Consider the following 12,066-nt stretch of genomic DNA (forward strand, 5'->3'; position numbering starts at 1 on the left):
AAAGTTAGTAATTATACAAAATACTCTTGATGAATCAATGTGTAGAAATATATTAACATTTCAACTTTCTCGAAAATTTTGAGATGCTTTAAATTTTAGACTTGATTTATTTATAATGTGGACTCAACGGTACACCAGTTTTTATTCTCTCCATGACTTTTATTGTGAAATATGTCTGCGCACCGCCTTCAAACCGGATGTAATTCGAAGCTAGCTTTTCCCAAAAGGTAATTCGACCCCAGTGTCATTTTTAATATTTCCAAACGCGTGTGTTTGATACATAGTTTAACTATTCTGGTAGTCTATATGAAACAAACAACATACAAAACAAATACCGTACAGACGTTTTTAAAGAAAAAAGACGGTTCAACTACATTACCCACAATGCAACAACTGATTCGTTGCCGGTTGTTTTGGGTTACTCTCGCGGGCTTTGCTTTGATATGGCGGCAGTCTTCGAAACTTATGTCAGTTATGTTTCTATAACGCACGTTCCCTCTCCAGTTACACCGCTTTTCACCGATGTTACAGGTAAATAACAAGTTTTTGACACTTTTATAAATGTCGCTAATGTATTTTACCTCGTCACTACAGTGTAACACCGGTTGAAAAAACTTTATTTGTATCTCAAGTAGTCCGCTAACAACAAGGCAAATAATATCACCAGAGAAGCCTTTTAAATGCATTAAAACATGAAATGAAACGTATGTGAGACATCATCACACTATGACGTAATTGATAAATACGTGTCGTGTATGTTGTCACTCTGTTAATGATTTTAAAACAGCTGTGATTTCGTTCTACGTTGCTTAACCGAACAAAAACAAGTCAATTTAAAACCGACGCTGCTGCTGCTGCTGTCTCGTGACATGCTAGTTAACTAGCTAATGCTATTCCAGCGTAAACCGGTTCTAATAATAATAATAATAATCTTGTCTTTAGTCCGTGTTTCTATTTAACATTGCTATCCCTGATTTAATTATCTTTGTGTGTTGAATTTGTCTTGTTAGTACTTGACAACGTAGTACCAGAGTCTCCTGAATGATGATTCTACTTATATTAATTCTCTCTTCTGTCATTGTTTCTGCACACTTTGTAAAGGGTCAATATTGCATAACTTATATTCTGTTTTTAGGTTTACTTTGTAACATCTGTCCTGATGAAAAATAGCCTCTTGGCGCATTTACAGCAATGTTTTAATTAATGTGCACTGTCCCTTATCAAATAAACCAATACAATAAATACTAACTTACATATAGTTTTCTGGGACCTGGCATCATCTTGAGCGTGTGTGTGGTACACGGTGTTTTATTCACGGTGTGATTAACCTGTAACCATAATCTGTCTCGTTTAAATCCTCCAGGATTAGCGAGTCCTGCTGCTTGAGACACAGCACGGTCACCATGTCATCTCCAGCCGGCCTCCGGTGCTCCCAGGCGGACTTCTTGGCACGGTGGATGCCAACAAGTAGCGCCAGATCCGGGGTGATCCTCAGTCCGGACCTGGCTGGCTCCATGCGGCACAACTCTGCCGTAAGGACCCCTTCACTGGAGACCCCAGACGAGTCCTTCGCCTCCGACTTCGCTCCTCTGCCGGCCTCGGCGGACAGCAGCTGCTGCCTCGGCGTGGATGGATGCTCCCGGTCACCTGGAGGAGAGAAGGCTGGTGCTGACAGGCCAGTGAATGGTCCGTCCTCTGTGGCTACGAGGACTTTAGATGGAGAGCTGGACAGTTTGGATGAAATGGAGAGCGCTTCACAGGATGTGCCCATAATGGTGAAGCTAGAACAGGTAAGGACATTATCATGTTATTATATTCACAGGTAGTATTGTTTCATTATTCTAGATGTTTAAGATTACTTTTTATTTTGATAGTCATTCATCTAGTTTCATTATTATTGTTGTTTAGTTTACTTAGTTTTTTGGTCGTGTGTATATATATATATATATATATATATATATATATATATATATATATGTATATATATATATATGTATATATATATATATATATATATATATATATATATGTATATATACATATATATGTATATATATATATATATATATATATATATATATATATATATATATATATATATATATATATATATATATATATGTATATGTATATGTATATATATATATATATATATATACATATATATATACATATACATATATATATATATATATATATATATATATATATATATATATATATATATATATATATATATATATATATATATATACATATACAAAAGATAGATATAAAAAAGATAGGCCCACCCCAGTGCATGCTGGTCCTGCCCACTATATATATATATATATATATATATATATATATATATATATATATATATATATATATATATATATATATATATATATATATATATATATATATATATATATATATATATATATATATATATATATATATATATATATATATATATATATATATATATATATATATATATATATATATATATATATATATATATAGTGGGCAGGTACAGGACCAGCATGCACTGGGGTGGGCCTATCTTTTTTTTTTTACCAGAGCAGGAGAGGCAGCCATTGGGTTTTCTCTCCTTTTGTTTGCTTGTTTTTAACTCTCTTTGCTGCGTAAACCACAAACTCATCATCAGTGGCTCTTTTGATTTATGTTTGGTTTTGATTTTTTTGGAACAAATGGCCACTTCAGATATTATTTCTGCCAAGGCTGGGACAAATACTAATTGCCTGTCACCGTAATAATGTCGTGAGTTTTGTTTAATTTGAGAAATAGACAGCTTTTCCCACTACCATGCTGATTTTCCACACGTTAACATATATTGTGATCTATTCTGTTGATACTGGGAGAAGGTCTTAGTAACAGTGCACATACAGAAGCTGAATGAACTCCTCATTTTGATGTTTTAACAACTCATCTTATGAAACCAAAAGTAAATAGTTTTACACAACATATTCACCACTGAATGTGTGAACCTCTGGCACTTTGTGTGGGCTTCAGTGCTGATTATCTCCTTGCGTCCTGTTTACTTAATACCCCCGACTCAATCTCTCACAAACTCTTTGCCTCTCGCTGCTATTATTAGTATTTTGCCTCTGAGGCTATTGATGTCGGCAAAGACTCAAATAGTGTCAGAAGTGTGTGCATGCAAGTCAGTATGTCAACAAACACATTGGCATGTTGGAAACCACCGAGGTGGGATGAGTGGGAGGTCACAGGTTCAGTACACACTGTGACCGGTGAGTTAATGTAAAGCCAGTTGAAATGTGTTCAATCCACCTGAAACACCCCGTGGATAGGACTGTTAGCTACATGGCTAATTGAGATATATTATTGTGTGTTGGTGCAGTTGAGGAAATGGCAGCAGCACATGCAGGAGCAGCTCAAAGCCCATCAGCTGGAGGAGCTGCTTCACCTCCAGGAGGAGCAGCAGAGGCTGCTGGGAATGATGAATGGATCCCAGCACTGCACACAAGGTTAGAGAGAGAAATGACCAGAATAACTGCAAACGTGACAATAATTAGTTTCTCTTTAAGATATAAAGATGTAGGTTGGAGAGTGTGTTTCTATCCACTTAGTTGTTGCTTCTTTATGTGTTTATATTGTCCTGTCATTTATCTTCAGAGACTTCAGTGCTGTCGGGATCCAGAGAGACCCCATACAGCCCCCCCGTACACCGCCGTGGAGTCCCACTGAGCTCCACCTGTGGCCTCCGACCGGAACGAGAGCCCTCACCTGCACGGAGTCAGGAGCGGCTACCACGAGGTCAAGATTGTGAGGAGGTGGACGATGAGGAAGAGGAAAACGTTTTATTTAAACCTCACGGTGACAACAGCATTTGTGCAGTTTTTCTACTTGGAGTACAGCAGTCAGCTGTCGAGATGAAATTACAACAGCGTTTGTTTCCTCCAGGCACGTGGAGCTCCAGAGGAGAAGATCAGGAACAGAGTGTCGATGTTAGTCATCTTCACGAGCACGATGACGCGTTAATACCGAGTAACGGTGTGTCTTTGACTGAAGACGGCAGCAGAGAAGAAGAAGAAGTCTTCCATGACAGGTTAGTACTATCCTCAGGAAGAGAAACGTGCCAGTGTGGCTCTGGATCGTGTATTTGTTGACAAGCTTGTGTGTGTCTCCTCCCTCAGACCTGTAAAGCCGGGTATCGGGGGTCAGAAGAAGACCTTTGAGGAGTTGTTGGAGGAGCAGCTGAGGGTGGAGGAGCAGAGGATGAAGTCTGCCCAGCAACAGCAGGTCAGAGAATAAAACAAAGGTCTCCTTAGGATCAGGAACAATAAGTAAATCATCAGGCCGTAGATGATTGAAAATGTAATGATGAGCCATACATTTGTTTTAGTCCAGACTGACTTATGCTATGCTACGATGCTACATCTTATGCTATGTTCCATTGAAAACACACAATACCAAGTGCCAAATTCACACTACAATCATTGTGTCTCCTCACGTTTAACAGAGCCGAGCTGGAGCTGAAGCTGTGCAGGTCGCCCCCAAGAGGGCCTTTCTGAAGCGGGGCGAGGGCCTCTCGAGATTCACCATCAATCGCAAAGCCTCGTTACCGAAAATGGGGGCGAAGAAGGAGCCCAAACCAAAACTCCAGACCAGAGCGATCTCCCGCAGCAACTCTGAGCCGGCGGTCATCCAGAGAGTCCAGCGGCTTCCCGTCCAGCGTAAAACCGCCACGCTCAACAAGGAAAACCGGCCCAGAGGTCTCTGCTCGCCGCCTCAGGACGTCAGAGCTGAGAGCAAAGCAGCACGGACGAAGGTTTTGGGGAGTCATCAGAGACAGAACACGGAAGGACCAGAGTCCGTTCAAAGTGACCCAGAGGGAAGACATCCGCTGAGGAAGCTAAAGGAGCAGAACAACAGGAATGTGGGTCTGTCGGCTCAGGTCTCCAGCAGCACCGGGCCGAACCCTGTCACCAAACAGGTGGGCGTGTTGAGAGGGCCGGAGGAGAAGGCCGCGATCGACCGCTCTGGTTCAAGAGTGGAAGGAGGAACCGGCGTTCCACAGGAGTCCTTTGAGGTGTCGTTCCAGGAGAAGCTCCAGCGGTGGGACTGTGACCGGCAGCTGGAGAACATGGAGCTCGGAGAGTTTGAGCTGCTGGAGCAAGCGGCCGATGAGTTGTCCTTCTCCTCCAACTCCTCCTTCGTCATGAAGGTGATTATTTGGGAGTTCAGTTGATCTTCCGCTCACTCCAAATGTATCCTGAGGCTTCATGTGACCCTTTTTATCGGATTGAATTTACATTTTCAAGTATTCAAATGCTCTTTTTAAAAGTGGCCATAATCAATATTTTGACGATGACTACTTGTATGTGAACAGGTTTTACTCCTTGATGTGCGTTCTGGTTTTTGTGCCCTCGCAGTATAGTTTATAGTTTCTATTGTTTCTGAAGCTCTCAAACACTCTGGTGTCAGTGCGGTTTGCAGCTGGTGTCTGCTGCCCCCTAGTGGCCAAACATTGTCGTTTTGTTGCACGTTGTTCCAGTCCTTATTTCCTTATTTCCTGTCGTCCCTCTACTGTTGGTTGTCCAACATCGGCATAAAATAGTTAATACAGCAGCTAGCTGCTTGGTTGGATGACTGCTAACTAAAGTTAATGGTGCAACTATATTCTTTGTTGCAATACGAGGATTAAGCGACAGATTTTAACAGTTAACAGTGTAAATAAAGCTGCAAGAGCAAATGTAGACACGTTTAAGATATTCTGATGGTGTGGGTTTCTATCCTAATATATCTGACTTGTTGACGTTGTGGTGTTGAAGGCTGCTCTGTGCTCTTGCAGGTTCTTCAGATGGACCAGCAGCACAGGGGGCTCCACCCGCGACGGCTCTCCTCCACCCCCATCAAGTCTCCACCCAGAGGTGCACGCCAGAGGTGCAGCAGCGACGGCAGTATCAGCTCCGTCAACTCCGAAGTGTTGGTGGTGAAGACGAGAGACGACGCAGTCCAGAACAAAGTGCGCATCGAGGATGAACGGGACGGGCACGAGGACTCCGCTGTTTCAACCTCTGAAGAGCAGGAAGTGGCGTTCAAACCGCCTTCGCTTCCCGGCACGTTTCGCTTTCCCGCTCAGTCCAACCCGCCGTACGACAAGCGGTCGTATCAGGACGAGGAGAGCGCCGGGGAGTCGACGTCGGAGGCGACGCGAATCGGCGATGTCGCGGAGAGCGACGCCGACGAGTCGACTCTGATCGAGGACGGAGGCGAGCGGCGCGGCGGAGTCGTGTTCGACGACGACGACACCTGGAACGACCTGGAGGACGACGCCGCGGTCGACGCCGCGGTCGCCTCGGCTGACGACGGTAGGGGAGTTAGTCCGGCCGGTGGGATCTTACCGACTCTGTCGAGGAAGGTGGTGGAGGTGGACGAGGAGGATCCTCCTCTTCCTCCCGCCTCTCAGCTCATGACCAGGTTGTTCCCCTCGCTGAAGCCAAAGGCCCAGAATGCACCTCTCCCTCCTCCTCCTCCTGCTGCTGCTTCTGAGTCCAAAAAGTCAGAGGAGACGACAGGTGAGACAAACACCTGCATCAGTATTTTTATTCTCACTATTTAGAGTCAGAATAATAGCTCTCGCCCTCCCTCTCTCCCTCCCTCCCTCCCTCCCTCCCTCCCTCCCTCCCTCCTCGTCTCCAGGCCAGCAGGTCCAGTCCAGACAGCTGAGGGAGCGACTGGTGGAACTGGAGATCGAGATCGAGAGATTTAAGAAGGAGAACGCTGCTCTCGCCAAACTCCGACAGGAGAACGAGAAAAACCAGGAACACCTCAGGTGATAAACCACCGTCATTTACCTCCTCAAACAGAGCGTTCTGCTGATGTCTTTACGTCTACTTTGGTGTCGTTTTTTGTAGGAAAGAGCGTTTGGAGTTTGAGCAGACGAGAGCGGAGGAGCTGGCCAAGTTCGAGGAGTACAAGAAGGAGGAGAACAGGAAGTTGCAGAAGGAGCGCAAACTGTTTGAGAAGCACGCGGCGGTCGCCAGATCTTTCCCCGACAAGAAGGAACGGGAGGAGATCCAGGTGAGTCCACACGCCGACGATTACCGGCCTCAAGATGGTTCCGTTTAAAGTTTAAAGAAACGATGCTGCGTCTGCTGAACGTGAAACTGGTCGCTAACAAGTTAGCCACATCTCTTCTTTCTATGGCCAGAAATATGAGTTGTTGCAGGTTTAAGATGGAGATTGGACAAATGAAATCAGTTAAAATTACAATTTCACACAAGCAGCAGTGCCGTTTGATGATAATCTCACTATTCACACCAAAATAAAGTTTATTTTATATGATTTCCTACCAGTTTTCTTTTGCATAAAACATAAAAGCGAGTGCTGCTGTTTGTAGAACCTTTGGTCACATAGGAAGCAGCTGAGCAGCTCGTGGTGGAAGACTGTGTGGAAGTGTCCTTTAATCCGTCTCTGTCCTCACCTGCCAGGTGTTGAAGCAGCAGCTGATCTCTCTGCAGGAGGAGCTGAGGCAGAAGGAGAGTCGCTGGTTCTCCTCACACAGCCGGCAGCGGCAGCAGATCGACTCCCTCAGCCAGGAGAACGCTTCTCTCCAGGACGAGGTATTAACACCTGGCATTAAAACTGCCACCTGTCTCTGGAAGATGAGGAACACTTTGAGGCCAGGTGTGAATGTGGAACACCAGAACACATCTGGAGGTGGTCGGCGTGGTCTTCTCTTCTCTTCCTGCGAGCTTACAGGGATAGCTGGATGTTTTAAAGTGGGATTGTGGGTAATTATCCATATAGCTTTGCTATGTTCAGAATATTTTCAGTGCTTTATCGTGGCATTAGACGGGAAAGACGCCGTCTATGCTCTCTTCAAATGCACCAGACTCCTTTGATAAAAACAGAGATTTGACCTCTCAGATCACTTGAGTCTCTGGTCTACAGCTGCCTCCATCTCTTCGTGTGTGTTGTTGTGAGACTTTGGTGTTCTTCTTTATTAAAGTCTTTTGAATATATTTTCTCTTTTTAATTGAAGATCCGTATGTTGGAGAAGCTCCGCCTCAGCGCCTGGAAGAAAAACACCGTCGACGCAAAGGACAAAGAAACGAGAGACGGCCCCAAAATATGTGAGAACGCGTCGTCTGTGACCAAAGGAGTGAAATTCGCTGTAAGCATGTTGATCCTCTTTGTTATCGGGTGATATTCAATGTGGTGTTAATGTAAGACTGTCTAGCCTACTGTGCTCAGAACTGAGTGGACTTAAATTGATTGTATTTTAAATAACTTGTCAAATAACGTGTTCCTCAGCTTAACATGGAAATCTCCGTGTTTTTTTCCCAGAGTCCTCTTGACTCCAGAGGAGGAGGAAGCAGCAGCATCAGTCCTCCACAGAGCAGCACTGCTGCAGCCACCAGGAGGAGCTCCAGGGAGATCAGTCAGTTCGCTGCAGGTACGTTCAACAGGAACACAAACGCACAACAATCACCAGCTGTTAGACACTAGAGTTCTGGCACACACGGGTTTTAGAGCTGCAGGGTTTTGCAGACCTCTAACCTCATCATGGTTTGTTTTGAGGATAAAATGATGGAAATATTCTGTGTTATGGAGTTTTCTTTGCCTTGGATTACATCCAGGAAGTGTTGTTGCTGTCGGGGTCTTTAATCCACCAGAGACACAACCAGACTCACGTTTGGTTGACTTTAAAGCAGCTATAACAAGTGGTCGATCAGACGGCTACTCTCTCTGCCTCTGTGGACGACGTCCAGTGTCTCTTGGGTTCTGGTGTAGTGAGCAGACGTCCACATAACGGACCTGAGATGAGACTTCCTCTTTACATTCAGATTAGCAACTTGAGACGCAACAACGGAGTCGAGCGACGACGTCTACGACCGGATTGTGTCACAAGTCGCCGGTTTAGAGCCAGTTAACTTAATGTTTTAAGCTCATAAAAAGCTAAGCCGTCGTTGGGTTCTTAAGTTCACGTTCCGCCTGCTTTGTTCTCCACACTGTTTACCTGCAGACAACTAACGCCTGCTCTGATGCGATTGGTCGATGCTACTCAGACTACAACCCTTGAATATATCTGATAGTGCCGACATTTAGTTTGACAAATCACAGCTGGTGAAAGCAGTGGAGAAAAGTAAAAGAAGTCAAAGTTATTTGACTTGAGCACTGCATACTCATTTTATTCTCCACAATTAGTTTATTTAACCGTTAAAGTAGTTGAGATTTTTTATTTGTTTTGTGTTGATTGTCAGCTGGGATGAAGAGCAGCCTGAGGAGGCCATCAGCGCCATGCTGCTTCTCCTCTTCTTCCTCGTTGCCCGTCAGGAGGACAGATGAGAAGTCAACACCCTCCAGCAAGATTCAGGACAAACCACCGAACCAGGAACTCCCTCTCGCCGACTCTCCGGTAAGAGACACGGAGTCAACAACTAACTATCAGAGGACAACCGGTTCAGAGACACTCCGTTAAATAACCTCCACTCGTGAAACGGTCGTCTGCTAATAACGTTGGTTGGAGTCGACCTGAACCGTCACCGTCTGATCGTTTGTTCTTCTGGTTGTTCTTCTGTAGAAAAGCGTTTCTCTGCCAAACGAACAAAAGGAGGACAAAGAGCCAGAGTCTGATCCGGAGGTTCTACCACATCCTGATGGGAAGGTGAGAAACACGTGAACACGAGACAACAGCAGTTAGTCCGTCTCTCAATACTTCAGGACTTTCCTGACTCTTGCTCTTAAACCCCAAACCCAACGTGTTCTTACTGAAGATATACCAGTAAGTTCGTTGTTATTACCCGCTGATGGAGATGTGATCTTTCCAGATGGAGACGGTTCTGGCAGGCGGCGATCGACTCATCGTCTTCAACAACGGAACCAAGAAGGAAGTTTCAGCAGACGGGCTGACGGTCAAAGTCACCTTCTTCAACGGAGACACCAAAGAGGTGACGGCCGACCAGAGAGTGGTGAGACGCTTCACTTACGTTTACGTTCAGACGACCGGAGTGGTGAGACGCTTCACTTACGTTTACGTTCAGACAACCGGAGTGGTGAGACGCTTCACTTACGTTTACGTTCAGATGACCGGAGTGGTGAGACGCTTCACTTACGTTTACGTTCAGATGACCGGAGTGGTGAGACGCTTCACTTACGTTTACGTTCAGACGACCAGAGTGGTGAGACGCTTCACTTACGGTTACGTTCAGACGACCAGAGAGCGGTGAGACGCTTCACTTACGTTTACGTTCAGACGACCGGAGAGCGGTGAAACGCTTCACTTACGTTTACGTTAAGATGACCGGAGTGGTGAGACGCTTCACTTACGTTTACGTTCAGACGACCAGAGTGGTGAGACGCTTCACTTACGTTTAGGTTCAGATGACCAGAGAGCGGCGACACGCTTCACTGATGTTTACATTGTTGTTTTCTTTGTGTACCTTGAGAGCTAACAACTGAAGCTGAATTCATCTTATTTAGTAACTCTTCGTCTCGTCTCAGATCTACTTCTACGCCGACGCCCAGACGACTCACATCACCTACCCAGACGGCATGGAGGTCCTGCACTTCCCCAACAACCAGACCGGTGAGACACGAGCAGTAACGGCGGAGCTAACTTCATCTACTTTATAGACAGCTGGGTAGTCATGCACTGTCATGAGTACCTCGAAACTGTGCAGTACTTTGGTTAATGTACTTGGTTAAACTTATGTTATTCAAGCAAATACAAAAGCAGGTAATGAAACCAGCTGAGCTCTGATTTACACTTGTACATTAATCTTCCGGTTATTTTTATTTCTCCAGAGAAACATTTCCCAGACGGCCGTAAAGAAATCATCTTCCCGGACCAGACGGTGAAGAGCTTGTTCCCCAGCGGGCGAGAGGAGAGCGTGCTGACGGACGGAACCGTCATACAAGTCAACCCGTAAGAAACGAGCTTCTGTTCTTCATGATTCTGGTTTTACAGGTTCAGACAAAGGACTGTTTTCTTTTTCATGCTCACTATGGTCAAGTTTCCACCGTTCCTTCAGGCAGATATGAGCAGTGGTGAACGTAACGAAGAACATGTGCTTAAGTAAAATGTTGAGGTACTTCTACTTTAGTTACTTTTAAAGATATAAGCTCGATTGGAGTATTTTTCTTCCTCAATGCCACGAGTTTTGTTTCCATTTCAATCACTTAACCGGGCGTGAACACTCGCTGCCTCTTTTCAGGGACGGCACCAAAGAGATCCTGTTCAACACGGGCCAGAAGGAGGTCCACACGGCCGAGTACAAGAGGAGGGAGTACCCGGACGGCACCGTGAAGACTGTCTACGCCGACGGCAGGCAGGAAACCCGATACCCCAACGGACGGATCCGGATCAAAGACAGAGACGGCAACGTGGTCCTGGACAACATGGCGTAGGGGGACGCGGACTACAGAGACAAATTGTCCTTCAGCGTGATGCCAAAAATGACCCACAGGAAATGAGTCGGAGGCCTTTTTAAATAGCATTTTAACTCTTATTTTGTATTTATTTAACTCTTATTTTGTATTTATTTACTGTTAACAGGAACTCCAGATGTCACCGTTAATGTTTCAGAGACAGAGAAGTTGTGTTGCATTAAAACCTCTTTAATCTTGTTGTGGTGCTGATGACGGACACCAGCACCTCACGTTCACTCTCCTGGATCTGAATATTTCAACAACAACTCTCATTGTTCAGTGAAGGCCTGAGGATTCATGAAATGTTTCAGTGTGTTTAAGTTTGTTTACAACTATTTTAATTTGTAAAAATGTTAAATACCTATTTATTTTCTTAGCTTACTGTATATTTGTGTAAAATAAAAATGTCAGTTTTGTTTTTTAGAATCTGAGAGTGTACATCTCACTTTATTCACAAAGAACACACAGCAGAGCGGTTGGACTGAGACTTTAGGCTTTAATGTGAACCTTCATTAAACACACGAGAACAACAAAACAAAGAGCCGCGTCAACACACTCACAACGAGCCAAACTTGAAATAAAACACTGCTGCACAGCATCACTGTGAACGTCTTCTGCTCCATGCAACAACTAAAGAGGAGCCGTGGAAGAGCACAA

The 12,066-nt window shown here is 44.7% G+C and overlaps 1 protein-coding gene across 1 annotated transcript; it reads left to right on the forward strand.

Annotated features, from left to right (window-relative positions):
* Positions 1–460: 460 nt before the first annotated feature.
* On the forward strand, positions 461–11,776 carry cpap (centrosome assembly and centriole elongation protein). The gene is made up of 19 exons (XM_079277618.1): positions 461–531; positions 1,364–1,790; positions 3,371–3,497; positions 3,646–3,846; positions 3,934–4,078; positions 4,167–4,272; positions 4,493–5,197; positions 5,825–6,551; positions 6,676–6,808; positions 6,891–7,056; positions 7,467–7,598; positions 8,021–8,152; positions 8,326–8,434; positions 9,243–9,397; positions 9,563–9,646; positions 9,810–9,950; positions 10,483–10,567; positions 10,786–10,906; positions 11,196–11,776. Exons 2-19 carry the CDS (start codon positions 1,404–1,406, stop codon positions 11,386–11,388), a joined length of 3,849 nt encoding a protein of 1,282 aa, XP_079133744.1. The 5' UTR covers positions 461–531; positions 1,364–1,403; the 3' UTR covers positions 11,389–11,776.
* The last annotated feature ends 290 nt before the right edge of the window (positions 11,777–12,066 follow it).

The sequence above is a fragment of the Melanostigma gelatinosum genome, assembly GCF_949748355.1.
Source record: "Melanostigma gelatinosum genome assembly, chromosome: 10".
In the NCBI taxonomy this organism is placed as follows: Eukaryota; Metazoa; Chordata; class Actinopteri; order Perciformes; family Zoarcidae; genus Melanostigma; species Melanostigma gelatinosum.